The sequence below is a fragment of the Excalfactoria chinensis genome, chromosome 23 (assembly GCF_039878825.1).
Source record: "Excalfactoria chinensis isolate bCotChi1 chromosome 23, bCotChi1.hap2, whole genome shotgun sequence".
NCBI lineage: Eukaryota > Metazoa > Chordata > Aves > Galliformes > Phasianidae > Excalfactoria > Excalfactoria chinensis.
In genome coordinates this window covers 1486286-1511306 of record NC_092847.1, presented here as the reverse complement: position 1 = coordinate 1511306, position 25021 = coordinate 1486286, and the positions used below count along the sequence as shown (strand labels likewise).

At 48.2% G+C, this 25021-nt stretch overlaps 1 protein-coding gene across 26 annotated transcripts in view; it reads right to left on the bottom strand.

Annotated features, from left to right (window-relative positions):
* NFASC (neurofascin) overlaps window positions 1-25021 on the bottom strand; it is a 94875-nt gene that overhangs the window by 22593 nt on the left and 47261 nt on the right. For 10 of the 26 annotated variants that reach the window (XM_072356173.1, XM_072356166.1, XM_072356180.1 and 7 more), the window contains exons 2-26: window positions 23011-23175; window positions 21686-21703; window positions 21294-21399; window positions 20862-21058; window positions 20026-20148; window positions 19665-19835; window positions 17993-18043; window positions 14415-14526; window positions 13654-13838; window positions 13393-13524; window positions 12997-13140; window positions 12392-12503; window positions 12129-12295; window positions 11601-11748; window positions 10836-10960; window positions 9953-9988; window positions 9101-9202; window positions 8806-9003; window positions 7794-7864; window positions 6945-7167; window positions 6303-6418; window positions 5092-5296; window positions 3436-3558; window positions 2811-2984; window positions 1128-1142 (exon numbers count right to left, since the gene is read on the bottom strand). In XM_072356173.1, coding sequence (XP_072212274.1) covers window positions 1128-1142; window positions 2811-2984; window positions 3436-3558; window positions 5092-5296; window positions 6303-6418; window positions 6945-7167; window positions 7794-7864; window positions 8806-9003; window positions 9101-9202; window positions 9953-9988; window positions 10836-10960; window positions 11601-11748; window positions 12129-12295; window positions 12392-12503; window positions 12997-13140; window positions 13393-13524; window positions 13654-13838; window positions 14415-14526; window positions 17993-18043; window positions 19665-19835; window positions 20026-20148; window positions 20862-21058; window positions 21294-21399; window positions 21686-21703; window positions 23011-23104 — 3148 coding nt within the window. In that variant the 5' untranslated portion in view covers window positions 23105-23175. The remainder of the gene's footprint in view (window positions 1-1127; window positions 1143-2810; window positions 2985-3435; window positions 3559-5091; window positions 5297-6302; window positions 6419-6944; window positions 7168-7793; window positions 7865-8805; window positions 9004-9100; window positions 9203-9952; window positions 9989-10835; window positions 10961-11600; window positions 11749-12128; window positions 12296-12391; window positions 12504-12996; window positions 13141-13392; window positions 13525-13653; window positions 13839-14414; window positions 14527-17992; window positions 18044-19664; window positions 19836-20025; window positions 20149-20861; window positions 21059-21293; window positions 21400-21685; window positions 21704-23010; window positions 23176-25021) is intronic. The other 16 variants (XM_072356182.1, XM_072356190.1, XM_072356191.1 and 13 more) reach the window with 12 other exon arrangements.

Genomic DNA, 25021 nt, shown 5'->3' with positions numbered 1-25021 from the left:
CTGAGCTAACCTGACTGCAGCAGGAGCTCTGCTCCTCTGAGCCAAGAGGTTGTGCCCATTTTTCAGCTTCCCACCAGCCAAGGCAGACCAACCCCATAATGTATATACGTATATGTAAGGAAAATGCAGTAGGAAAAAGATTGGCGTCTATTCAGAAACAAAATACGTGCAAAATAATACTGAGTAGAGTCATCACTGCAACAGAATGAAAGGAAGAGAAACGTCTATGAGGTAGGGAAGCAAAACCTATGGGTGCAGGTTCTGCACTTGCATCACTTTGGCAGTGTTTGCTACAAAGCTTTTCCTCATTGGAAAGTACTGGGTGCTCAGGGCTGCACCCAGCAAAGGCAAAGCACGACCTCTTACAGCACCCTCGTGCAGGGCAGCCCCAAAGCTTTTCTGCAGCACTGGGGGTGCTGGATGTATCCCTTAGCACTGCCTCTGCTTACAGGGCTGTATAACCCTGTGGAAATACAGCATCCAAAGAGGAGAAGTCTTGGCTGCAGCTTCGTAAGAGGTAGGTGTCCTTCTCTAGGCAACAAGAAGTTCTGGTAACACTTTGCACTGCTGACACTGAGTAATTGGACACTGGATTAATTGGGGGTTTGGGTTTTGTTGAAGCAGGTGGGTACCCCTTGTTGAGGAAAGGTTTCTCTGTGCTTCAATGCTGATGTAGAAATACGCAATAGAGGGCAAAGCTAGCAATAGCCTCGCATGCAGACATGCACAGCTGTGGCACAAACATTGTCCTTTACCCTTTCAATGGTCACCAGGAGGCAAAAGAGCAGCATGTTTGGTTAACAGGGTGGGCACCACTGGTGAAGGTATCTCTGCATTTCTCAGAGCAGGGATGCTGAGGCTTAAAAAGAGAGAAGGCTGGTGCAAACCTGGGCTTTGCAACCTCATCATTAGGGCTACTTGGCTCTGAGTTTTGCTTGTACACCTGGTGCTTGGCTACCATTAATCTGCCTGCGGTGCTACCTGCCATCCTTCCATGTGCCCAATTTAGACCCCCTGCTGCTTCACCTCCCCATTGAAAGGGTTAATGGAGTGCATGCTTAATTGGCAGCGCACGCGAGCGGGTGAGCCTTGCCCCATGCCTGTTACCTCCTCCGCTGGTACGGTACCTGGGGTTGGCGTGGCTTCAGAGGGCAGCGCCAAGGATAGAGAGGGGAATACGAGGACAGCGTAGAAGAGAAGGAAAGAGAAAACAAAGGAATAGATAAAACAGCCAGAACACACCAACAGGAGACTCGGACCACACCAAGCAGTCAACAGAGACAAGAGAGAGAGGACATAAGCACGTTAGCTACAACATATCGCCCTTCTGTGCAGCACAGCCCCTTGGAGCTGGTGGCACACACACACCAGGGTGGACATCTCACAGGTGTTGGTTCAGCAAAGCTCTTTAGCAGGTGTTTGTATCTCATCCCAGCAAGGACAGGTTTTGACACTGAATTTTGTGCCTTCATTGTTCTGGTGTCACTTTAAGGACTGAGGTCTCATGTTCTGAGATCAACCTGTGCTTCATATCTGTAACTTAGCTTGAGGATCTGACCCTTCCCACTGCCTGGTGACAGTGCTCCATCCTTCCTCCATGCTGCAGGGGCTGCAGCCCCCATTACTTACCTTGGCATCCTGGCTCTCCACACCCACTGCTCTCTGATCCATCTCAGTTAAGCAATATAACATCCCTGCTGTCCTTACAGTCAGTGTTGCCACCATATAGAAACAAACCCGGTACAGCAAATGCTTAAGATACAATCAGAACCACTACCAGCATCAACGCCTTCAACCTGATCCCTATGATCCAAACAGGTTTTTTTTCAACAAATCTTTTCTTTTAAGCATCAGCTTTGCCCTTCTCATATTTGCCAATGTGCAACTTTGCTGATTCTTTTTCTTTAGCATATGCAGCCCCATCTCTGATCCTATCGCATCAATTAGTGATGCTGGAGCCCACTGAAGAGTGTCAGGAAGCATTTCATTTCCTCTGGGTCGGCAGTAGGAATTGCTTTTCCTACTCAGAGCCATTAGTTGGGGAGGGGGAGATGGAGGAAAGGAGACAAAAACTCCATTAAATCTGAGGGCTAACTAAATCATAGGTCTTTTAGCAAATGCTGAAGAAAGGAAAGAGCCAGCTTTTGTCTCCCCAGTTCCCCCAGGGCTCCTGAACTTTCACTTAGTGTGATGAATGCCTCACAAGGGGTGTTTTATCTCATTAGGAGTCTGGGAGCTGTGGCTTTGCAGGGGGGTGAGGTCAGTGGCTGGCTGTAGAGTAGCAAGGCAGGGGCACTGAGGTGCACCTCCTTCCAGTGATGTAGAAATCATCAGCCCTGAATTTGGCTCTTATAGAGGCAGCTGAGATTGCTCCTGGCTGCAGCACTGAGCTCTAAAGAATCATCGACTCAATGAGGTTGGAAAAGACCTCTTGGATCACCAAATCCAACCCCAACCCACTCCCCATCATGCCCACTAACCACGTCTCTCAGGGTTCTTGAACTTGAACCTCCAGGGGTCTTGAACACCTCCAGGGATGGTGACCCCACCACCTCCCTCAGCAGCTGTGCCAACGTATGACCACTCTAACTAAGAAGAAATTGTTCCTAATATCCAAACCTAAAGGGACATATTTAGGGTAATGCAAGCGCACAAAAGACTATCTGCCCACTGCTGTAAAAGGTAGCAGACATACACCACTTATCTGACACTGGTTGCTCTGGGAATCATTGGATCCTCTGACCTGCACTTCTTGGCCAATGCTTGTATCATAACCTCCAACCCAATGCCAGGAGCTGCCCTGCACTCACCTTCATTCAGCAGTGCTGGTGTCTCTTCCACTATGACTTCTCCTTCTCCCACCTGTGTCCGAGCACGCAGGAAGAATCGATAGCGCGAGATGGGGTCTGTCCTCTGCACGGTGAACCTTGTCTGGTTGGGAGAGAAGTTCTCTACCACGGTTCTGCCCGTTTTGGATCCATTAACTGGGGAGGAAAGGCAGGTGGTGGTGGCTTCAGCTTGGGTTCTGCAGCATGTTACCTGTCCCCAAGGGCAGGACCTGCAGATGGGGGCAGATATGCCTTGTCTGGGAACACGCTGCTGGGGACATTCAGGGTTGTGGAGATGGTTAAGGTAAAGCTTAAGACAAGTGCCTTGCCCACAAATAAAACTGGGCTTCCCAGACAGCACTTTGGGCCATACACTGTGCAGCATCGCTTACTACTACTGAGCTACTGAGCATCCACAGCCCTTTGTGGTCAACTGTGAGCTGCAGGTGCCCAGGACCACTCCAGGACTCACTACCATCAGCTGATGTTGGAAGCATCCCACTCCCTATAGCTTGCTTTTGGTGTTAGGCAAGGAGGTAACTCAGCGGCAAGGAAAATACTGAATGACTTATCTATTGTCACTAAGAAGATAAGATGTGGAACGTACAGGCTTGATATCTAAGGTTGTATCCTGTGAGGACTCCATTGGGATGTTCTGGGTGATCCCACTCCAAAATGATGCTTTCCAGATTTGGCTGTCGGATTCTTAAGTACCTGGGGGAGCTGGGCACTTGGGAGGAGGACGGGAGCAGGAAGAAAAGGGAAAGAAGAAAAAACATACGAGATAACATACCTTACAATACTGTACACATCGCAGGCTGCCTGATAAAACTCAAGACATTCAACCACATACAAACACGCTCTAAAGGTCAGATACTGACAGAACAACAACCTAGGCCAGGAATCATGCCCTAGCTCTGTGTTACCAGCAGCAGAGCAGCTCAGCATGCACCATGCCCTCACATTGGGGGCTGCTGTCCCCCATCATCACACTCAGCCAGTCACCCACAATGGATGCTGCAGCCATGAAGGGAGCACTCTCATAGTAGCGTCCCATTTCTGTATGTTGTTTGCATATTTGACTACTGCTGGAGTTTTGTTATTGCCCCTGGTCTCACCCAGCCCAACATTTACGCCTCATCTATTTATCTGCTGGCATGATAGAAAGAGCAGAGCTACTTCTTACTGCAGTGCATCTTTGTGTTATTAACATCTGGGGAGCTGTAATGGGGATCCAGTGCAGGTATACAGCAGTCCTTACCCTGAGGAATGTCTGCTTTTATGGCTGCTTATTCAAAGCTAGTAAAGGAAAGGAAAGCATTATGGCCTATGGAATTTAATTATTCTCCTGGTTTACTCTTAATCGTTGTGCCTTTAAGTGGGGAAAGAGCTTGGTTCACTGATCTGAGAGATTAATGATTTTATTTTTTTCCTTCTCTTAAATGGAAGTTTGGCAGAATATCCATCTCCCAAGCATCAATATATAGCCAATAAAATAGCTTAGTGGAATAGGAAGAAGAAAATCAATAGTTTACATATGCCAAGAGCATAACCCCACTGCGACACACCTCTAAGTCCTCGGGTAAGTGCTAAATCAAGGTGCAACCCATCACCAAGCTGCTGTCCTGGAACAGAACCTTTCCTTTTTAAACAAGCTGGTCCATCAGAAAATGGTGACAGCATCCAAGGTAAACGGTACAGGAGAAAGAGAGAGCGCTCTCGTGCAGCAGGAAGAAGGAAAAGAAGAGCCCATCGTATTTTGTGCTGCTTGAGACAGGATTTGCTTCCAGCCTCCTCTGTTTCTTCCCCCCCTGCAACTCTGCAACGCGCTGTGCCAAAAACATCTGTGCTAAAGAAAGATTCATGGGCAGCCGCTGAAAGCGCCGCTATGACAAAAAGTTATCGGCGCCTCTATAAATAGCTGCCATGACAAGGAGAAAATTAAAATCTCCCGTTCCTCCTTGACACGAGCTCTTTGCAGAGCAGAACGAGGCGCTGCCAACTGTACAAGCCCGACCTGAGATTGGTGACATTCATTCAGTCCTGAGGTCTCGCAGTGGTTTGACTGAGCGGCGCTGCAGCGCGGGGAGGGTGGGCGATGCGTGGAGGTCACGCAGCAAACCAAGGGCATGGCTGTGCCTTGCTCAGCCCAAGCATTGCCTCTTTATGTGCTGCTGGCCAACTGATAGCTCTGCAGCAGAGCTGTGCCCCTCCTGGTTGGCTCTGCAGAGCAGCCTGAAGTCGGAGCTCTGCAAGCACGTACCTCCTTCAGGTGTGGGGAACTCCTTGACTTCGCTGCGGGGCCCATCGCCTCTCCCGTTGGTTACAACCATCTCAAGCTTGTAGTTGCTGTAAGGGAACAGCCGGGACACTATGCCCCGATTTCGGTCTCCAGGAAAACTCACATATTGCCGTTTTTTGGAGACCCACAGGTTCTTCAGCAAACTACTGTCTCTCCAGAAATAGGCCTTCAAGAAACACGCATGGCATGAAGCTTTTCCCATTTGAAGTGCAATAGGTTTTCATTAAGAAAGCTCAGCACTGGGTTAGGATTAAGGTTAGGATGCAAAGAGCTGCTTCTGGTTCCAGCTCTCAGTGCTGGGCACTGAGCTCTCCCTTCCTACCCAGATTAGTGTAAGGCAAGACATCACACATCCAACCACAATGGGAACTCAGAACTTGAAGGATGCCTGATTCAGAGCCCCGAAAGCAAATCTTATTTCATACAGAAATAAGATTCATTTGGAAAACAGACCAGAAGAACAGAACAGAGGGAGAAGAAATGAAAGCAGCAACCGGGGAGCTTTCTTTACACTCAGTGAATGATTGGATTTGAAGCATTGTAGCTGTCTGCAGCGCAGATGCTTTTGGTATCAAGAGTCTTTTACTCTGCTCAAAGGGGCTCTGTTCAGACTTTGGTTTGCTCTGAATAGGGTTTATCTTCTACACATAAGCACAGGTATTTTACTGTAGCAGTAAATCTCCAGTATTAAATGTTAAAAAAAAAACAACAGGATCTATGCTGCCTCTAGTTGCTGGTTAGTACCGTGTATTGGATTTAGGCTCTGTTGGGGGTGGTGTCTGTTAGAAGACAATGGTGGTACTTTGGGGATGACACAAAATTGAGCCCGTTTGTACCTATCTGAGGAAACATGAAGCAGCTCCAGGGTCAGGAGCTGCCTTAGATTTGGTCCCTTGGTGCTCAAGGGCAGACCCTGTGTCACCCCAGGTCTTGGGGAGCCAAGGGAGATGTACCCAGTGCCCAGGCACGGTGAAGAACATCCCAAGGCTTCACTCTGGTGCTGCTTCAGAGCAGGGCTCAGCCTGTGGGACGCACCATAGCTCAGGATCAGGGTGGCCAGATCAGGTTTCTGTCATCCCCATTGCATGTGGCTCCATCAATGGGGCCAGCTCGGCTAGTGAAAAGGTTAGCCATAATTAATAGTCAGTGAGAAGAGATTTGCTTTTGCTCACTCTGTACTCCTTAAGCTGTCCCTGAATGGTGTCCAGGTGCACGCGGGTCCATGTCAAAGCAATGGCAGTGCTGTTTAGAACTCTTATCCTAACATCCGTAGGTGCAGCCTTAGGATCTGAGTGTTTGGGGACAAAGCAGAGCACGTATCAGGCAACCGGCACAGTGCAGCCACGCTCCAGCTCTGCCACCTACTGGCCCCCTGGCCATCCTCAGATATTTCAATGGGAGAAATTGTGGCCATTTCTCCCTCTTTCCATTCAGTTTTAGATCATTTCCTAAAACAGCAGCCATAAGCCAGTTCTGGGCTCCTTGGCTGTTCTCCTTTGGGTCAAGTAGATACTATGGCTGCACCAGTATATGGAGTATTCCATTACTTACCTTCATCCCCCACATTTTTTGTGTGATCATTTTACAGAGCAAAAGAGAGAGACAAAGTGGTTCAGGTCACATAGGCATCTGCAGACAGAGCCCAGAGCAGAACTCCACTTCTTTCTCCCAGTGCCTGAAACTGCATCTTTTTTTTGTGCTAAATGGAGCAATGCTACAAATACAACCCAGGGAATGAATAGGTGCCAACCCACTGACATTAGATGGACTCCTGCTCTGAAACACTTATGAGCTCTGTCTGTTTAAATACTCACAATCTTCCCCTGAGTAGCCAATGTAGGTCTCAGGCTCCGGTGCTCTACCAAAGTCATTCTCTGCCTGCACTTTGATCTCGTAGGGGACGTAGATGGGGGTGTTCCAAACGACGTGCCGTGGTGCCTTCACTGTCTCATTGTACCAACTCCCACGTGAGTCCCTTCGCCTCCATCGCACGATGTAACGGAGGTTGGGCCCATAGGCTTGTGTTGCATTTAGAGGCTGAATGGAGCAAAAACAGGAGAAGAAAGTTGAAGGAGAAAGACAGCCATATTCCATCAGTAAACCTCTAAGATCTGTATTTTGTTCCCAAAGAGACACGGATCTCATCCTTGCATTCCAAACCCAAGGCAGAACCAAAAGCCATACCTGCATATGTAGCAATATGGTTAGGCTGCGGTTGGACTTGATGGTTATGAAAGTCTTTTCCAACCTGAGCAATTCTATGATGCTATTCCATTAATTTCCCAGTCCACACTCCCACTGCAATTTCTATTCTACCAACAGGCTTTGGCTTATAGGAGGATGACACCTACTGGTCGACCAAGAAAAGCAAGAACTGCTCTGTCTTCGAGCCCTGTATGTCCTTGCTTAAAGGAGCGGACTCTGCAAGCATTCCCTCCCTCCCCCCATCCTGCATCAGTGATCTAGCACCTTTTCTTTGTCTATTTTTAAATCACAAGCCTTCTTGTTGGCACTAACAATCAATAGGTGTATCTTCAGCCTTTTATCCTTTGTGGCAGCTAAGTTTTTTGTGTGATACATCACACACGCCAGAGATCCTAAGCTCTATCTTAGCATCAGGGTCCATAATGAGAAGATTGGATCGTTGCGAACAAAGAACTCACCGTCCAGGTTATCTCCATGTTGTTTTTTTGGGTCCCTGCTCCTTGAACTCCCGTTGGGTTAATTTCAGGCCCTGAAATTCACATTGGGAGAAAAAATAAATCAATGAAATGCTGAGAAATGTGGTTAAAATCCATTTATGGTGCAAGTCAGAACTACTTTTCCATGCAGAAGTTAATGGCCTGATTTTCCAGAAGTTTCAAGTTCCCATTCAGGTTAATGGAACACGAGACTTTCCAGCACTCTTGAAAACCAGGCCATTTATTTAGGATCCTTCACTTCTTTTTTTTTTTTTTAACCTTCCTCTCTCCCCAAATCCTGTCCTAAATCTTTAAAAGACACCCATTGTGAAGCAAGCCCAGCAGCCAAGTCCGACCCTTTAGAATAACCCGCAGCAAGAAGAGCAATGTCAAAACCCAACGCTAGATGCCAGCAGATATTGCAGAAGAGAATCTACAGAGGTCAAATGGAGAAATGCAGCAAAAACTGCTGAGCTTCCTCATATGACTTTTCCCAAGTATTGTCCAATGCACAAAGCTCTGGGCACACACCAAAGACTGAGCCTTAGTCGTGGACTGTGGCACACTTTACTCTGGTGTAAGCCTGGGTTCCTGCCCAGCTTTAGCAGTGGGCAATGAATGAGCAGTTTTGGAACAAAATGTCTCTTGCTCGTGGCCACTTTGCACAGGGAAGTCTGATTTTCCAAGAGCTTCCTGAGGTCAGAAAGGATGAAAGATTTCTTTGAGAAAGCTTCTCTGTGTGGTGAAACTGGCCTTCATTCAATGGATTCTGCCAGAAGAACCACTGGGTAAATCAAACCATTCAAGTCCTGCAGCTCCACAGGACATCCCTCAGAGCCTTAAGATGCAATTTATATAATCACAGCCCAGCACATGACTGCATGGACCGGCACATCACCTTCCTGTGATTATACCCAATGAGGGGAAAAACTCAGCCCAAAGTGATGGCAATGGTGGGATCCACCCCCAAGCTGCTGCAATGACCACTACTCACGTGCCCCGCTGGTCTGGTATCGTTCTGAGGGCATGCTGGGCAGGCTGCTGCCCACGTCATTCACTGCAATCACCCGAAATTGATAGTTGACATAAGGAGAGAGGCTCAGGACGGCTGAGTTGACATTCCCAGGATACCTGGAGTGGTTGTGCCACGTGCCGGGTTGGAAGCGATCCTCCTCAAACTGGACAATGTAATCTGAGGGGAGGATGGAGGGATCAGAACGCAGCCGAACCCACCGTGAGGAGGTTCCCCCACACCCCAAAGGACCTGTGGCTATAGGGCCTGCCCTGACCTGTGATGGGGCTGTTGTTGTCATCACCAGGTATCCATGTCAGCTTCACGCTCCTCTCAGCCAGGTCTGACAGCTCCAGGTCCCGGGGCCGGTCGGGTCGCGCTGGTGGTCAAGTAATGAGACAAATAAGTCTGAAACATCCCAACAGCATCCAATCCCACCCCTTCTCCTGGCCTGGACCCACAAGAGCATGTCTCACATCCTTCAGCTCTCAATGTGTTTTGTTATTAAATACAGACATACATATAAATGCTCACATATTAATTGTGCCTTGCCTCGTAACCTGCCCTACCTCTGTATGCACTGACATTATCTGATGCTGGGTGCACAAAGACAGCTTAGAAGGAGGGTATATGATCTTCCAGCACACTACAGGCAACTGTTCAGAAAGTAATTGCAAATGGGAATGGGAAGGACACCAAACCTCAATGAAAATACGTGCTCCATTATTGTGACCTAGGCACAGTTCCACTGTCTTGTCACAACACACAGAACTACCTCATGCGACAACAGTAACAGCAGCACCTTATCCCCAGGTAAAAGTCAAAGGATTCAACATGATTTATTCTCTCTACCCTCAGGGCTCATTTGCAGCTATGGATCTATGGATAGGGTGATTCTTGCACTCTAGAATTGTCACCATCCTAGATGTCACAGAACGAGATGTCACATTTCTACTCATGGCCATCTGGGTGGGTGTTTGAAGGCAGCTTGAGCTGGACATGGAAGCACCATTTCCCAGCATGCTCAACTGTTACACCTTGATTTTCGGCTGGAGTTATTGGCAAGGCAAAAAAAAAAACCAAATCAACTCCCAAAAGAAAATAAACCAAATGAATTAGTGATGATTACCTTTAGGTAACTCTCTCAAACGGTTAGCAGGGGTTGCTGCAAGGTAAGACATTGGCTGTTAACGGTGTTAGTTTAGTCATTAAGCTTGGGTGCTGAAAGGAGAACCTGGTAAATATGAAGTCATACACAGTCACAGATCCCACTGGGGGACCAGAGAGAACAGATCCTTCCCCCAGAGACCCCCAGCTCTGCACACCTTCTTTCATGTTTCTATTAGAAAGTTAATGAGCTATTAAGGGAAGAGGAAGGGGAACAAATTAAACCCAGTCATATTATTAGGGGTATGGGATTTGTACTGCATTCCTGCTCTGGTATGGTAGTGTGGGTCTATGCCAGCATCGCCATTGGGTTGGGGCACCACTAAAAACAGAGTTCCTCCTCCACAATGGAAGGAGTCAAGAGCAGGGACTGATAGATTTGGGAGGTTTTCAGGGTAGATCTGGTAGTGAATGGGTATGGAGGATGGGTTTGGGGTTTGTCATGCCTTATGTTGAAAAGGATGGGGTTCTGCAAGGCTGGGAGCAGTTCACTCATCCCCTGTTTGACAGCACCATGAGATTCACATAAGTTCACTTGCAAATGTAGGGCTGCTCTCACCAAGCTTCAACAGCCACATTTGAATATTTTTTGCCTTATATAATAACTACTTTTTGCATCAAATGCAAGTTTCCTTCAACTCATATCCAACAGCATTAAGCGAGGCTGAGGTTGGGCTGTACATCCGTGCCCAGTCCTGTAGCAACCTATCAATTCCTCTGCCAGCAACTGAGCATCATCTCTGCTTTAGAGAACGTCCCTGTGCCCATAGATCACCCTTTTTGGTGTGAAATCAACCTCTTGCAGCACCAATGGAGCACTGTGTGCACTGAGAGGACAGCTTTACCTAGCACAGTGAGGTAGGCTTTTGCTGAGTCCTTGTCCAGCTCTGTGCTGGCCACGCAGGTATAGTCACCCTGGTCCTTCTCAGCCACTCCATATATTGTCAGACCATCATCTTCTTTCTTCATCCTTAAAGGGATGAAAGCAATGATCACACAGCTGTTCCTAAGAGAATCATTGAAGTCGAGCTGTTCTCTGATAAAATACACAAAAAAGGGCCCAAAGAGAAGAGGAGGCGCTTCTCCGGCCTGAAGGTTTTATCAGCTGGGGATTCATTGAGTTATTCCCAGAAACCTCATCTTCTAAAGAATCAGTGAATTTGCTCTGGTATTTATATGGAAGAGTCACACTTGTGGGAAAGCAGGCTGACCTCTGACCAGCTCATATCCTGTGATGACATCTCATTATTTCACACGAAGTGATTCGGGCTGTGGAAAGGAAATTACAGCCGCACCACTGGCAACAGATAAACATTAATTTTGGATTGGAGTAGCTTGTTATTAACCCGCCTGTTTTTATCAAGATGTCCTAAAATATCTGTAAATAAAGCCTAAGATCAATGTCTTGATTTACTGGTAAGTCAATTTTAACTGCTAGGCAGCCTCAGTATTATCCTCAGCTAATAATATTACAAGTATCAAGAACAGCCCTTGTCGCCCAGATGGGAACTCAGTGTTTGTCCTTATTATCCCCGGTGCCTCCTGAAACAGCTCACAGTGGGGGAATAAAAATCCTGATGAGAAGACAGATGGAAGTATTCATCACAGACCTGTTCCCAATGTAGAGAGGAGCGTCGTCCTTCAGCCAGGTGACCGTAAGCTTCAATGTTGGGTCGTGCTTCACGCGGCAGTGCAGGCGAGGCATGGAGCCCCTCTTCACCACCTGATCTTCAGGGCCTCTCACAATCCTGGTGGGGTCTGCAAAGCAACCCAAAGGAAGTATCAGCATGTCAGCTTGGAACTCGATCAAAGCTTCAGGGTGGTGTCACTCGGGAGGGACAAGCATGCACGACAGCTGCTTGCCTCTAAACCACCTCTGATACAGATGCTTGCAAACAAACTAATACAACAAGCCATGAATTCATGGTGATCCGTGAAAAAATACCAACTATTCACTCAGCAAACAGTCTTTGCTCAATGGGGAAAAAAGGAAATGTTCCTGAGGATGTTTTTGTGCCATCGGTTATTCCCAATCTTTTGTGTTTCTTTTTGCAGTGCTTATGGCACCTCAAAACTCAAGCTGCAAGATTCAGATGACCCAAGAGCATCTTTTGCTCTTGAACTCGTTGTGCTCCTACCTTTGACTTCCAGGCGAACCTGGGCCTCCACTTTGCCCAGGATGTTGGTGGCAACACAGGTGTAGATGCCCTGATCCTCCTTCCGAGCCATGCTCATCTCCAAGCTCCCGTTTTCATGTGCTTTGTAGTTCCCTCCATCCAGCATGTTCCCCTGGCCGTTCTTAAACCTCACAGCCATACAAAGTACTGTTGTAAGGGAAGAAAGAGCAGGAAACCGCCTTCCCAGCCCCGTGGGTGGGCAGGGGATGTGTTACAATCCTTACCATCGCAGGGTGGGGATGGGTGAGCCAAAAAAGGGGCAATCCAGCCTGGTCCTGTTGTACTGGATGACTTTGATGAGCTGGTTGCGAGGGGCCAGTATCCGTGGTGGCACATCTGCAAGCATCAAAGGTGACAGCTACTGAATGAAAGGCCATGATGCTCTTAGTGGTCTTCTCCAGCCTTATCAAATCTATGAGGCTTTATGACTCTACAGTGAGGTTCTCAAGACTTAATAGAGCTTTTCTATCCCCTTTCCAACCTCACTCTGTGAAACAGCTTCCCTCTCAGCTCCAACAGCGCTGGCTCACCCTTGCTTTGCTGGCATACGACCACTAACTTTCATCCTGAAGCCCCACTGCAGAGGCCACGAATCCATATAAGTCATTATCAGAATAGCTAACAGCACAGAGGATATAGGGATAACTTGCAAGGAAATTTAAGTACAGGGCATTCATCTCCCACAAGAATGGAAGTATTAACCATCATTCTGCATAGAAAAACATTTCATGAGCTGACATAGTACTGGATTCTGATGGTCACTTCCTTTGAGGGAGTTTCCTTCCTCATTCACATGCACTAGGGCTCACCTGTCCACACAGGCACCTACCCAGGACACTGACAAAGGCATTGGCAAGGAGGTAGCCGTGCTCGTTGGAAGCATTGCATTGGTACACAGCACTGCTGCCAATCTGCGTGTCTCGAAACACAATGGTATCTCCAGTCACCTCTCTGCTTGGGTTGGGTGGAGAACCTTCAAAAGAAGAAAGACAGAAAGGACAGATTCCATTAAATTTTAAATTAAAACTCACAAGACCCTACATTTTATTACACATATTTCCATATCAGCCCAGATAAAGAGCATGTTATGTGCCTCCAGAGACATGGCTTAACTGGCCATGACTTAGACAAGCCAAAACTGCATTGGCAGCTCTGGCTTCCATGATCAGCCATGAGACCCTTGGCTATGTTTTCACATAGGAGGTGCAGACTCTTCCTGGCTCACCTTCAATGGGCTCTCCATTCACCAACCACTGGATTGAAGGCTTGGGGTTCCCATTGGCTCGACACACCAACCTGCCGTCCTCACCAGGGGCCAAAATGAGATTCTGTGGCTCATCCAGCCAATATGGGGCAGCTTTAAGATACACAAATGGAATAGTTACACACAGAGCAAACTGGAGCAGTTGGCCTCCAGAGATCCCACACTCCCCTCTCAGTTTCTGGCTGTGAAAGTGAAGGAGACGGTGAGGTAAAAGTGACGTACCCTTCACTCTCACCGAGATCGTGTGGCGGATGCTGCCCATCTTGTTGGATGCCAGGCAGAAATACTCCCCAGAGTCTTCCTCTGAGACATTGGAGATACGAAGGGCCTTGTTAAAGTTTTCCATCTTGGTTTTGCCTGCTGGGAGCTCACCTCCTTTCTTGAACCACATAATGTCTGGTGCTGGTCTGAGGAGAGAGAAGGAAATAAATGCTCTTGCAAGACAAGAACAACTTTCCTAAGACAAATCCTGCACTTAGAACCCTTCTAAACCCAAGGAGAAAGACCTCTGGGCTACCCTCTTACCTACCACAGCCCCTCTACCAGGACCTGAGCATCACCAGATGGTGAGGAGTGGGATTCGTGTCCTACCTTGAGGTTGGGAAGTGCTGCCAAAGTCCCACCCCATGCCTAGGACACTTCTACTGGTACACAGCAGCTAAACTACAAACATCCTCATTTGCACTTAATACAGTGTGGCAAAGGGTCATCCAAGAGATCTGCAACTCGCTGTAAGAAAAATATCATCTTTGGACAGCAAGTATCTGAAGATACATCTTGCTCTGAGCAGCGCTGCAGAACTCAGCTCTCCTGTCTGCTTTCATGCTCCTACCCCCTCAGTAAGTTATGGGAACACTGTTAATAGTAGTTAATAGGAAACGAAGGGCATGCTCCCCCAGAGGTATTTGCACCAGCAATTCAACGTTAAAGCTATGAGAGCAACAGGGCTGCTGCTGATCACCCGCTCCCATCGTGGTACGTACACTCCAGATGCAATGCACTCCAGCAAGAGGTCCACCCCACGGAGCACCATCTGGCTGCTGGAGGTCCCGTATGGGTACATGAAGCTGGGTGTTGTTTCTGTTACCCCTCGGGCTAAGATCAGCAGGAAAGAGAAACAACAACAAAAACACAAAAACAGAGCACTTTTAAATTCTCCTTCTCTGCAGCATTGGAAGGGTTCAACAACGGGACTCACCCAGAAATATACCTGGAAACTAGAGGAGGGCTTAAAGTCATTTTTTAAGGTAAAAAGACATAGTGGAAAGAAGATGCTTGGCAGGCAGGGAGAAGACAGAAGAAAAAGGATGGGATGGGGGAGCAGAACCATGGGGATGGGGCACCATGAGAGCCCAGATCCCCAGCAGGGCAGTGCCAACCCTGCTCACCCTACCTCCAGCACGGGGCTGGAATCAGATGAGACATGGAGATACTGATGGACAGAACACTTAGTGAAGGACAATAGTGAGAAATGGGCACAAGAAGGGTACATGAAACAGCTGAGCCATGGAGATCCCCATGGGATGTAGGATCCCGGAGCTCTAGCAGAACCACATGGGTTCCTACTCTTACTGGGAGCTGATGGGTCTGGAAGGATGGAGTGATCTGGGGATGGAGCAGAGCTGAAGACATCAGGACGGGACTGGAAAGTTTAATGGGAGACAACTAGGGGAGAGACAAGATGGGTCCCTACAGATACACACAGTGGAGGTCTCTTTGTGAGAGAAAAAAAAAGATTATTAATGGAATAGCTTCCATTAATAAATGGAATCATTACATTTGGATCAGCGAGGACAGCGTGGGATGAGATGGGCTTGAAAGCAGCAGTAGCAGAGATGGAGGTTATGGGATTAGGATGTGGGGTGAGATGGGTGGGATTGACACAATCTATTTGGGCAAATAAGAGATTTGAGGAAAGCCCACCCTGGGGCAGGAGCGGGCTCTCGGGGCCCTTTCCATCTGGCTTTATTAGCCAAATAAGCCGTTTGGGAAACTTCTGCCTGAGCTCTGATACAAAGAAAAGGGCTGGGAAGAAACAGGGGAGAGAGAGAGCAGAGACTGTTTTTGCAACTCAATCAGGAAAAGCTCGTGACCAGGCCCCTCAAGAGAAATTAAGATTAATAATAGTAATAAATCAACGGGAAGGAACCCATGCCTTCAGACTGACTCCGCATCACTGGGGAGCAGCCACACTCACGCACCACTCTGCTCCCACACACCCACAGGTTAGCAGCAGGAGGTGCTCATCAGAGGGTTAGTTAATTACTTGATTAATGGATTACCAGGGGCAGGCGTGCTGCTGTTTGCTCGCCTGCTTTGGAGATGCTGGTTTTCCTGGTTAGGATCACCACCAATGTAATACCTTGCAGATCAGTGCTGAGATTTCAGGTCTGTGTTTATCAGTCTTTTTATAAGCAAATATGGGCCTTTATCCATCAGCAACCTGTAGCCCATGTGTGTGGGCCATATGACTCACTGCTGACAAGAACCATTTACTTGGGGCATAACGAGAAGAGATAAGCAGCAGCGCAAGCTGAATTTTACGAGCCACATATTAATGATGAACATTAAAACATAAGGGAGATAAATTAGTATGCTATCCACTTGTTTAATAAACCTAAAGACAACAGTGCTTAGCTGATAAGCTTTGCCTTAGCACAGCACTATGAGTAAATATTTTGCTGTTCCTAATGGGGAGCGGCCAGCAACGATTTGGGGCAGAGGTTCCAGCTCTGATCTCATGGCACTGCAGCTGGAAGCTGTCAAACAGCAACATCTCACTCCTCCGCTTGGGTGGAACGGACTGGAAGAATAAATTCTATGGCTATTTATTGGAAGCAGGGCTCAAAAATGTGCTCTGCTTCCGATATATCACTGCTGCTGCCCCCACCTCTGTGGAATTGGACTGCAAAAGGGGTATTCCAGAAACCGCCACGTGTCCCTTCCCCAACATCCCAACCTGACAGTACATCAAGCTGTACATCAACCAGCAGATTATTTCTGCTAAAGGCAATAATAGGAAATATGTGCATCCATCTCTCGCCTCCTGCCCCGTCACCAGCTTGACAACGTCAAGGTTTGCACAGGTAAAAAAGGACAAAAGACTTGCCATAAAAAGCTGATGAACTTCAGCTAATAAAATTCCCAGTTAATCATTTTAGACCTTTTATCTCCCTGGCTGACATTCACCTCCCTTCTCCCTGAACACACCAATGCAGCAGGAGATAAAGGCACCCCAATCTGCACAGCAACCCCCCCCCCAACCCATGAGGACTGCAGAGACCAGAGCATGAAGGCATTCCTTCCACAACACAACCATCCATGCTGCTCTTTGCTTGGAGGAGCTGCATGTTGTGTTTAGAAGAGATCCCACCACTGTGTGCCCACCAGGGAGGCCATCTCCTCCCATTTGCCTCCCATGGAATTCACACTGGTGTTAATTTTGCTCGTTTCAAAGCCATTTCTATGAGCGTTGCAGACCGTGCCCAGCCCATTTGCTGTCCCCACTTCCTCCAGTTCTGCTTCACAGTCAGAACTTGCAGAGGAACCTCTCACCCAAACCCCAACTCCATCAGGGAATGTTGTCCCATTGTAGAAGCAAAGAATAAGGGAGAAATCCCTGTGTTTTGCAAGAAACCCACACAACAATGTAAGATCTGGCTAATCTCAACCTTTTTGAGGCAGCAAGGACTTGGCCCTTGCTCCCAAAGCATGTGCTTCAAGCAAAGACAAAAACCAAGAGGCCAATAGCTGCTCAGCACCACCTGAACACACATTCACACGGCACAGAAGGGAAGAAATGGCAGATGGGCAGAGAGGGAAGCCCATTGGTTCCTGGAGATGCTCACAGCAGCGTGCCCCATTCCCCCATGCAGACCCAACCTGCCTGTTTCACCTCATCACCTCCCCAACACCCCCCCAGGAGCTGTGATGTCGTGTGTCAGAACAACAGCTGATGGGATACGGCTAGTGGGCATGTTGGGGATGGGTTGATGGTTGGACTTGGTGATCTTAGAGATCTTTTCCAACCTTAAGGACTTTATGATTCTATGGCCTGGGGATGCGTTGATCCCACAACCTCCAGAGAAATGAATGGCTAAGAAAACCAAATATTTGGATTTTTCCTCCTTGTGGTCAATGTCCATGTTTGGCTGCAAGCACAACAGGTGCTCTTTCTGAATGCAGATAGAGGGGGATGGTGGCTCTTGTATCTCAATCAGGAGGACAAGGCGATGGAGTCAACCATCAGCTTTCCCACTTAGATCTGATCCTATTAGCCCAAATATCTCTTGAGCTGAGCTCGGTGTATCCAATTAATTAGCTTAGCCCTCAATCATTTTAAGATGTCAAAACTCAGAGAGGATTTGGGCTGCTGGGCTGTTCCCAACCCAGTTTATGTGACGTTTAGGGGACAAAGCACAGAAGGGACCACACGCACACATCAGGGCTGTGTACATAGGGACGCTGCCAATGCAGCCCACACTGGGTTAGCACTGGGTCAGTCAGGTTAGGCATAGGGGGTTACAAATGTGAAGGTCTCCAGAAGCTGCTGTTGACTCACCACTGTACATGTCAGTGTGATTTCGTAAGGACGTTTCGTTATGGGGTTTCTCTGCAATAAACAAAAGACCGTGAGCATACCGAGCGGCACAAAGCAGAGGTGGGGGACAGGAATGGGGCCACATGGGGACCAAAACCCCAAGCACGGGGCAGCAGAAGCAAACAGAGGCGCTCAGAGCCTGAGAAGACAAACAGCAACAGAGCACAGTGGTGCGGGAGGGGAAGAGAAGATTGCTTTCCTCCTACGAGACAAATAAATGCATGATAAATATCACCTAATTTGATCGTAAACATTTCCTCGAAGTGTTTTTCCTTTGGTATAGAGACACCGATGACAAGAATTAGTTCAATTTGGGAAGAACGTGTATTTTTTTTTTTCTCTCAGTTAACTGTGAGATAAGCGTATCCCCTGTTATTTCTTCCCAGCACAAAGCACAGGCTGGATGCACTGAGGCAGCGGTGTAATGATGCAGAAAGGCACAGAGAGGGCAAAGAAATACAAATAATAACAACAATTAAGCTTTAAAAGCATAAACTGCTGTAAAAATCCCTTTCGATTCCCAGGTAATTTAAGCAAATTGTGTTACATGCAAAAACATCAGCTCCTCATAACACACCCATCTCCCTCATTGATAATTGCTGACACCTAGGTGAGCACAGCTGCTAATTGCCATAAGAGCTCCACTGGATAACAAGCAGAAGGGAGAGCACTCAAGGCACAGCCTGGGGCCAAGACCCAGCCCAGGATGGATCCTGAGATGCTCTACAGGAAATCCTTCCTTCCAGGATTTCTTCCACTTATTTGTCTGGAGCTGGACCAATACAGGCTGAGAATGTCCGAAACCCAAATGAGCACTTGGTTTTGCTTGCCACATTGAGCTTGCATTCATTCAGGGTTCAGTCCCTCAGTACAAAGCAAATTTTGGCCTCTTCTCAACCAGATAACAAGTAATCAGAATGAGTTACATGTTCACCTTCCTCACCATTAAAAAAAGTGCCTATTTGTACTTGTATCGCTGCTTCTCGTGCTTTGCACAAGGAGAGGGTGTCGAAGTGCAGAATTCTCCAAGCCCAACCTGCTGCTCACATCACACCTCAGTCCCAAGTACTTTAATAGTGTTACCTCCAACTAAGCAACAGATGAAGCTCCTAGTGCTGGGACTTGGGAGCCAGTGTTCCCAGGCCCCTCATGCTCTGCTCCCCCTGCTTCCACCTCCCAGAACTGATCATCAGCTCCTGGTCACAGCGAACCCCAAGACTTGTTGGTCAGCAATAAACACACACTCAGTCCCAACATGCAGCACCACAGGGTGTCCCCATAAACCTAAACCTGCAGCAAACCACGTCTGTCTTCAGCTTTTCAAATGAGGGGAAAAATCACTTGATATTGCACTTTTCCCTAAAGGCGGAGGGAATATCCCATCTGTGTCCATCTCAGAAACTCAGCAATACCCACACTGAGCTATATCTGCAGCCCTGGGTCACCACAAGGGAACAAGCCATGGAAGGAGTCACTCTGAGTCCCATCAGTTCTTAACCAGACTCGTATCCTGATCAAAACAAGGGAAGACACTCTTTTCCCTGGTAAGACTCAGCACTGTCAGGGACTGAAAGGAGACCCCTTCCCAAGAGGTTTGGAGAGCTTCATCCTGGATGATAACCATGACACTTACTGGTTTTCACCTTGAGGGTGTAGGGATTTTTCTGCTGGATGGTGTGGGTGAAGTGGAAGCGCGCATTGCAGCTGTAGTCAGTCTGAGCATCCTGCAGCATGACATTGGAGAAGTACAGGTCACCATTCTGGCCCTGAGAGACACGCTTGTCCTGATGGATGGGCTCCATGGCTGTAGGGGAAGAGGCATTCATTTAACCAGAACGCGTGAAGGCAAAAAGCAGCTCCCTATTTAAGCCATGCACGGGTACCACCAAGCTGTGAACTAGCAATGGTGACTCCAAATTTACTTATTTCAAACTAACACCGCAGGTACTTGAAGGGAGTGAGGGTTTACAATGGGAAAGGCTACCCCAACTCACAGCTGCTCATCCAGAAGATGACAGGAGGAGGCAGACCAGGAGGCGGGTTGCACTGCAGGCTGAGCGGAGCACCTTCATCAACCTCAATGACATCCACCTTCTCCTTGGGCCACAGGGGAGATCCTGCCATGAGAATCACAGCACTGCATGAGGAAGGCAGGCATTCACTCTGCAGATCTCCTCCCTTCCCACTGGACCTGACCTGGTTTCAATGGAATGGCCTTAATGTAGGAAGGGAAGCCTTATTTCTGTGTGTGCAAGTCTTATGGGGAGCAGCTGAGAGAACTGGGATGGTTCAATCTGGAGAAGAGGAAGCTCAGGGGAGACCTCATCTCTCTCTACAGTTCTGAAAGGAGGTTGTAGTGATGGGGGTAGGCCTCTTCCCCCAGGTAACAGCAATGGGATTAAAAGTAACGGCCTTGAGTTGCACTAGGGAAGGTTCAGGTCAGATATCAGGAAAAAATGCTTCTCAGAAAGAGTGGTCAAGCACTGACACAGGGTGCCTGGGAAGGTGGTGGATTCACCATCCCTGGAGGGGGTCGATAACTGTGGAGATGTGGCACTGAGGGTCTTGGAGAGTGGGCATGGTAGGGATGGGTTGGGATTGGACTGTGTAACCCTAGAAATCTTTTCTAGCCTTAATGATTTTATGACCTTGACACAGGCAATGGATGATAAAACCTCGGGGTTGGAAGTGACCTTAAAGACCATGAAGCAGGCTGGGATGTCTGAGCACTGAGATTTAATCTGTGTTTCTATTATAAAGCATCCACAGAACCATGGAACCACCTGAGTCTGATTGCTGGTGCTCACCCCACACCACCGTGCTTACTCACTGGACACCTGGAGGTGGATTTTGTTGGACAGTGCAGTGCCAAAATCATTCCGGGCAAAGCATTGGTACTCGCCCTCGTAGTCATCTGGCCTCCCACCCCCATGGAAATCGATGACCAACGTCCCCGACCGCCTCCTCATGGACACTTTGGGGTCCTTTGCCACATTGAAGAACTTCCCGTTCCTTGTCCATGAAAAGCTGTAAGCATGGCAGAGAGATTAGTGAGGTGACTGTGGGGTGTATTTACCTGGAGAGAGCCTTTGTTGGGCTACACAAGTCGACAGTTAAATTAGTGGCAGTTGGCATCTATGGAGTTGGCTTGAGGGACAGCGTGGCCAACTCAGATCTGCTGTGCCCAGGAGCCCCAGCACCTTCAGAACCAGTGCTAACAAAGCACACAGCTCCTGTACTAGAGCAATTCCGGGGCACTTACATGGGAACAGGATTCCCTTTGGCTTCACATTCAATGAAGATGTTGTCCCGGGGGTCAACGATGTAGTCCTTCACAGACTGCTTGGTGATGGTGGGGGGCTGAGGCACTGCAAAGCAAATGGCAGTGGTGAGCTGGGCTGTGTGAGAGGGAAGAGCCTCTCTCTGCTCTCCTGTAGCAGATCTCACCAGGATTCTGGCACATTCCCCAAGCTGGCTGTGCAATTCATGTTCTAAAGACCTCTGAAATCACAAGCATGTGTAGGGTGCATACTATTTATCACTATGCAACACATAGACCTTGCGCCAAGGCACATCTGGCACCAGCCCCAACCCCTCATGCCATTCTGGACATGCAAAGGACACCACCATGTTCAAACAGAAGGCAGCACTTACATTCACTCTGAATATTTGCTGTTATTTCCAAAGTGCAAGCATAATGAAAAAGAAGAAAGAAGGGTTAATCAAAGGGCCAACCCCGACACACGTACGTTGTGCACACAAACATAAACACAAAATACTGTTATTGTAGGGTCTGCAAATCCTACATACAACTGATGTAACAATTTCAGCATGTTCTACTCCACCTACTTACAGTTATATGTGAGGATTCACTGTTGAGCACTCAGAGAATAATAGAATACCCTGAGTTGGAAGAAACCCATAAGGATCATCTAGTCCAGGTCATTGTAAGCTGCTAACTGCCTCTGCAGCCTCCGGGAGCTTTGAGGGTCCAAAGAGGGCATGAAATGAACTCTAGTGTACCAATATCTATAACCCATATGTAGATATATAGATGGGATATCTATCTATCTATATCCTCCAGCATCTCCAGTGCTGGAGGTGATGATGCTCTGCTGTGGGTCCATGCTGTGCAGCAAGGAGGACACTGGAGAAGCAGTGAGCTACAGAGCAAGGCTGCCTTCAGCAGTTCTCCACCAGCTGTCAGCATTTCCCTTACTTTTCTAAGCTCATATTACGTGTAAGCATCAGAATCACTCTTTTTTTGACAGAAAAGAAAGAGCAGAAGACTGCTGTTTGCAGACCTACTCGGTTATGCCCAACTGGCTCCCATTTCTGTACCAACTGCCTGCACATCCAAGCTGTGTCCATCTCTTCACATTCCCCATGCTGGGAACAAGAGTGCCACGTTCCCATTCCAAGGCTGCCTCTAGGGAACAAAGTTCTGTTCATCCACAATCATTAGGAATGGAGCAGAGCAGGAATTCACACTCAAGTCTTGCACAGATGAGCGATTGCACTGGGACTCCCCACCTCAAGCTTTCAGTTGCACAAGTATTTATTTCCCCTTCAGCAAATCAGAGCTTTCCCACTCTTTTTCTTTGCATTGCTTCCAAAGAAACCTGGTGCTTCAACCCGAGTACAAACAGCAGCACAAAGCAGTGCTTTTTCCACTAATGCACTGCTTGCTGGAGGATCTCTGTACATTGCACTGTCAAAGTAGATTCCCTGCAGCTACAGGCTGATTATTATTAACAGCCTCTACAGGAGGAAGCTGGGACACAGAGAAATTATGAAACTGGTATCCAGACGAGTAGCTGGAACGGAGCCTCCGAGCCATGACTTAGCAGCTCGCTCTCAGTACAAACCCTCATCCCAAGTGCATCCAAACAAGTCATGCATTTCCCATGCAAGACGCTGTTTAATAGAAAGCCCATCCCCGCTGTGCTCAGATTTAGAGGGGGGAAACCAGAACTTACAATCCAGAGGGACTTCAATGGCGCTGATGAGGTGGTGGAGGCACAGAGCGAATGCGACCCCTGCGCAGGTGAGCTGGTGGCTGTGCAGGACCATGTTGGATATCAGGACAACTCTATGACCTCACCTGCTCCCCCAGGGAGAGCTGATGGCTGTTGGGTCCTCAGCTGCAAAACACACAAAGCCAGAGGTCAGTGCTGCTATGTCCTGCCTTTCTCCTCCTGGCAACTGTGGGGACAGAGAGTCTGCAATCTGAAAACGTTCATGCAGAGGGACAGAGGGTGTTAATGGTGCCAGAAGTAGTTTCCAGGTCATGTTTCCATTGTTCAGCCCATGGTCACTGTCCTTCCGAGGCCTTCTTTGTTCAGTCGTCATTGTTACCTGTGCTTAAACCCCAGAGCTTCATTGGTTTCTCTCCAAGGAACAATGGAAACTTACCCCCAAGAAGTGAACGCAAAACCACTGATAGGAGAAATACTAAGGATGGTTTTGCTGTTATACAGGCCCATAGAAACACATAACCATGGAATCACAGGAAAATTGGGTTGGAAGGCACCTCAAAGACCACCTCCTTCCAACCACCCCCACCATGGCCAGGGGCTGCCAACCAATAAATCAAGCACCAGGTTGTGTTGCCTGGGGTAAGGAATCTGATAAGACCTTCAAACAGTAAAACCCAGCTTTCATTCTAGATTGAAAACTAAGAGTTGAATTCCATGGGAGGAAGCACTGCCAATGAGAGCCCAAAAGGTGCTCCAGCACTACTGATGGCCATTCCCCATCCTGACACAGCACTGCCTGTTACACACTATGGGGATATTTCCCACCAACCAGAGCAGAGCACAGATGCAGATTCAGCTCTTTGTGAGCTGCTTTGCCTCTATTTTCCAGGAGGCAATGGGGCTCCGAGGCTGTGTGGGGTCAGGCAATAGGATGTTGCCTTCCCTTCTGCACACATCCAGGAGCCTGCAGGGACTGGCAGCTCGTCGCTTGGAGTTTTCATACACATCCATTTGATTTTGTTGTTAATAAGCCAGCAGACAAAGCGCAGATTAAAAGAGAGTAGAAAGGAGGATCAATTATCCTATCTGTACAATAAAATTCCCCTTAGAAAAGGCTGCTGCACCGCAGAGGTTGCATCACAGCTGAGTTACAGCTCTGCCTGTAATAGAGCTATAACAGCCGGGCAGCAGACGTCCAGACAGCTCTCAGCTGAGAGCAGAAACAACGCCAGGGCAGCAAACAGTGGAAAATCCCCAGTGCTGCTCCTTGCTGCTCCTTCCCATCTCCACTCAGCCCTGCATTGGGGTGGGATGGCACCGACAGGAGAGCAGCACAGAGGCCATTTGGCAAGCAAGGAGAGCTTGGGTCATGAAATATAAATCAGTCCAGCTTGGGCTGCTGCTGCAGAGCCCCAGTGAGGCTGATGTGGGAAGGAGGGGGCTCAGGACAACAGACAGAAGCCGGTGATAGGTACTGCAGGGAGCCAAGCTGACAGCTGTCAGCCAGCCAGCAGCCCTGACACATGGCCTGCACTGCTCTGCTGCACCCCAGACAGGGGCACAGCCAATGCAAGGCAGCTCCTGAGGATGCTTTTCCCTATAGAGAATGGGCAGTGTTTTGCCATCCACACCAGGGTTCGTTCTCCCTAAAGAGATTCTGTTTCAGCACCATGCCCTGGAACCTTAGCAATGTCTGAAAGCCATCACGGTTGTTAAATTAGAAAGGATGGGGGAAGGAGGTTTGTGTGCATCCTTCCCAACCCCTCCACAGACCAAAGACTTCTAAAGTGTTAACAGCAAGATGCTCAGCCCTTAAAGTTTTACCATGAAGCATTCCTGACCCTGTGCACACATCTGAATCTCAAGGATGGGTCCAAATAAGAGCCCAGAACACATCCCCACCCCTGGGCTGAAGCCCAAGTGAAGTCGCCAGCCTTCTGCATCCCCGTTACACCAAATTATGGGTTGCAAAGGGGCTCAGAGGGGAGTTCTACTTTGATCTCTCTTTCTT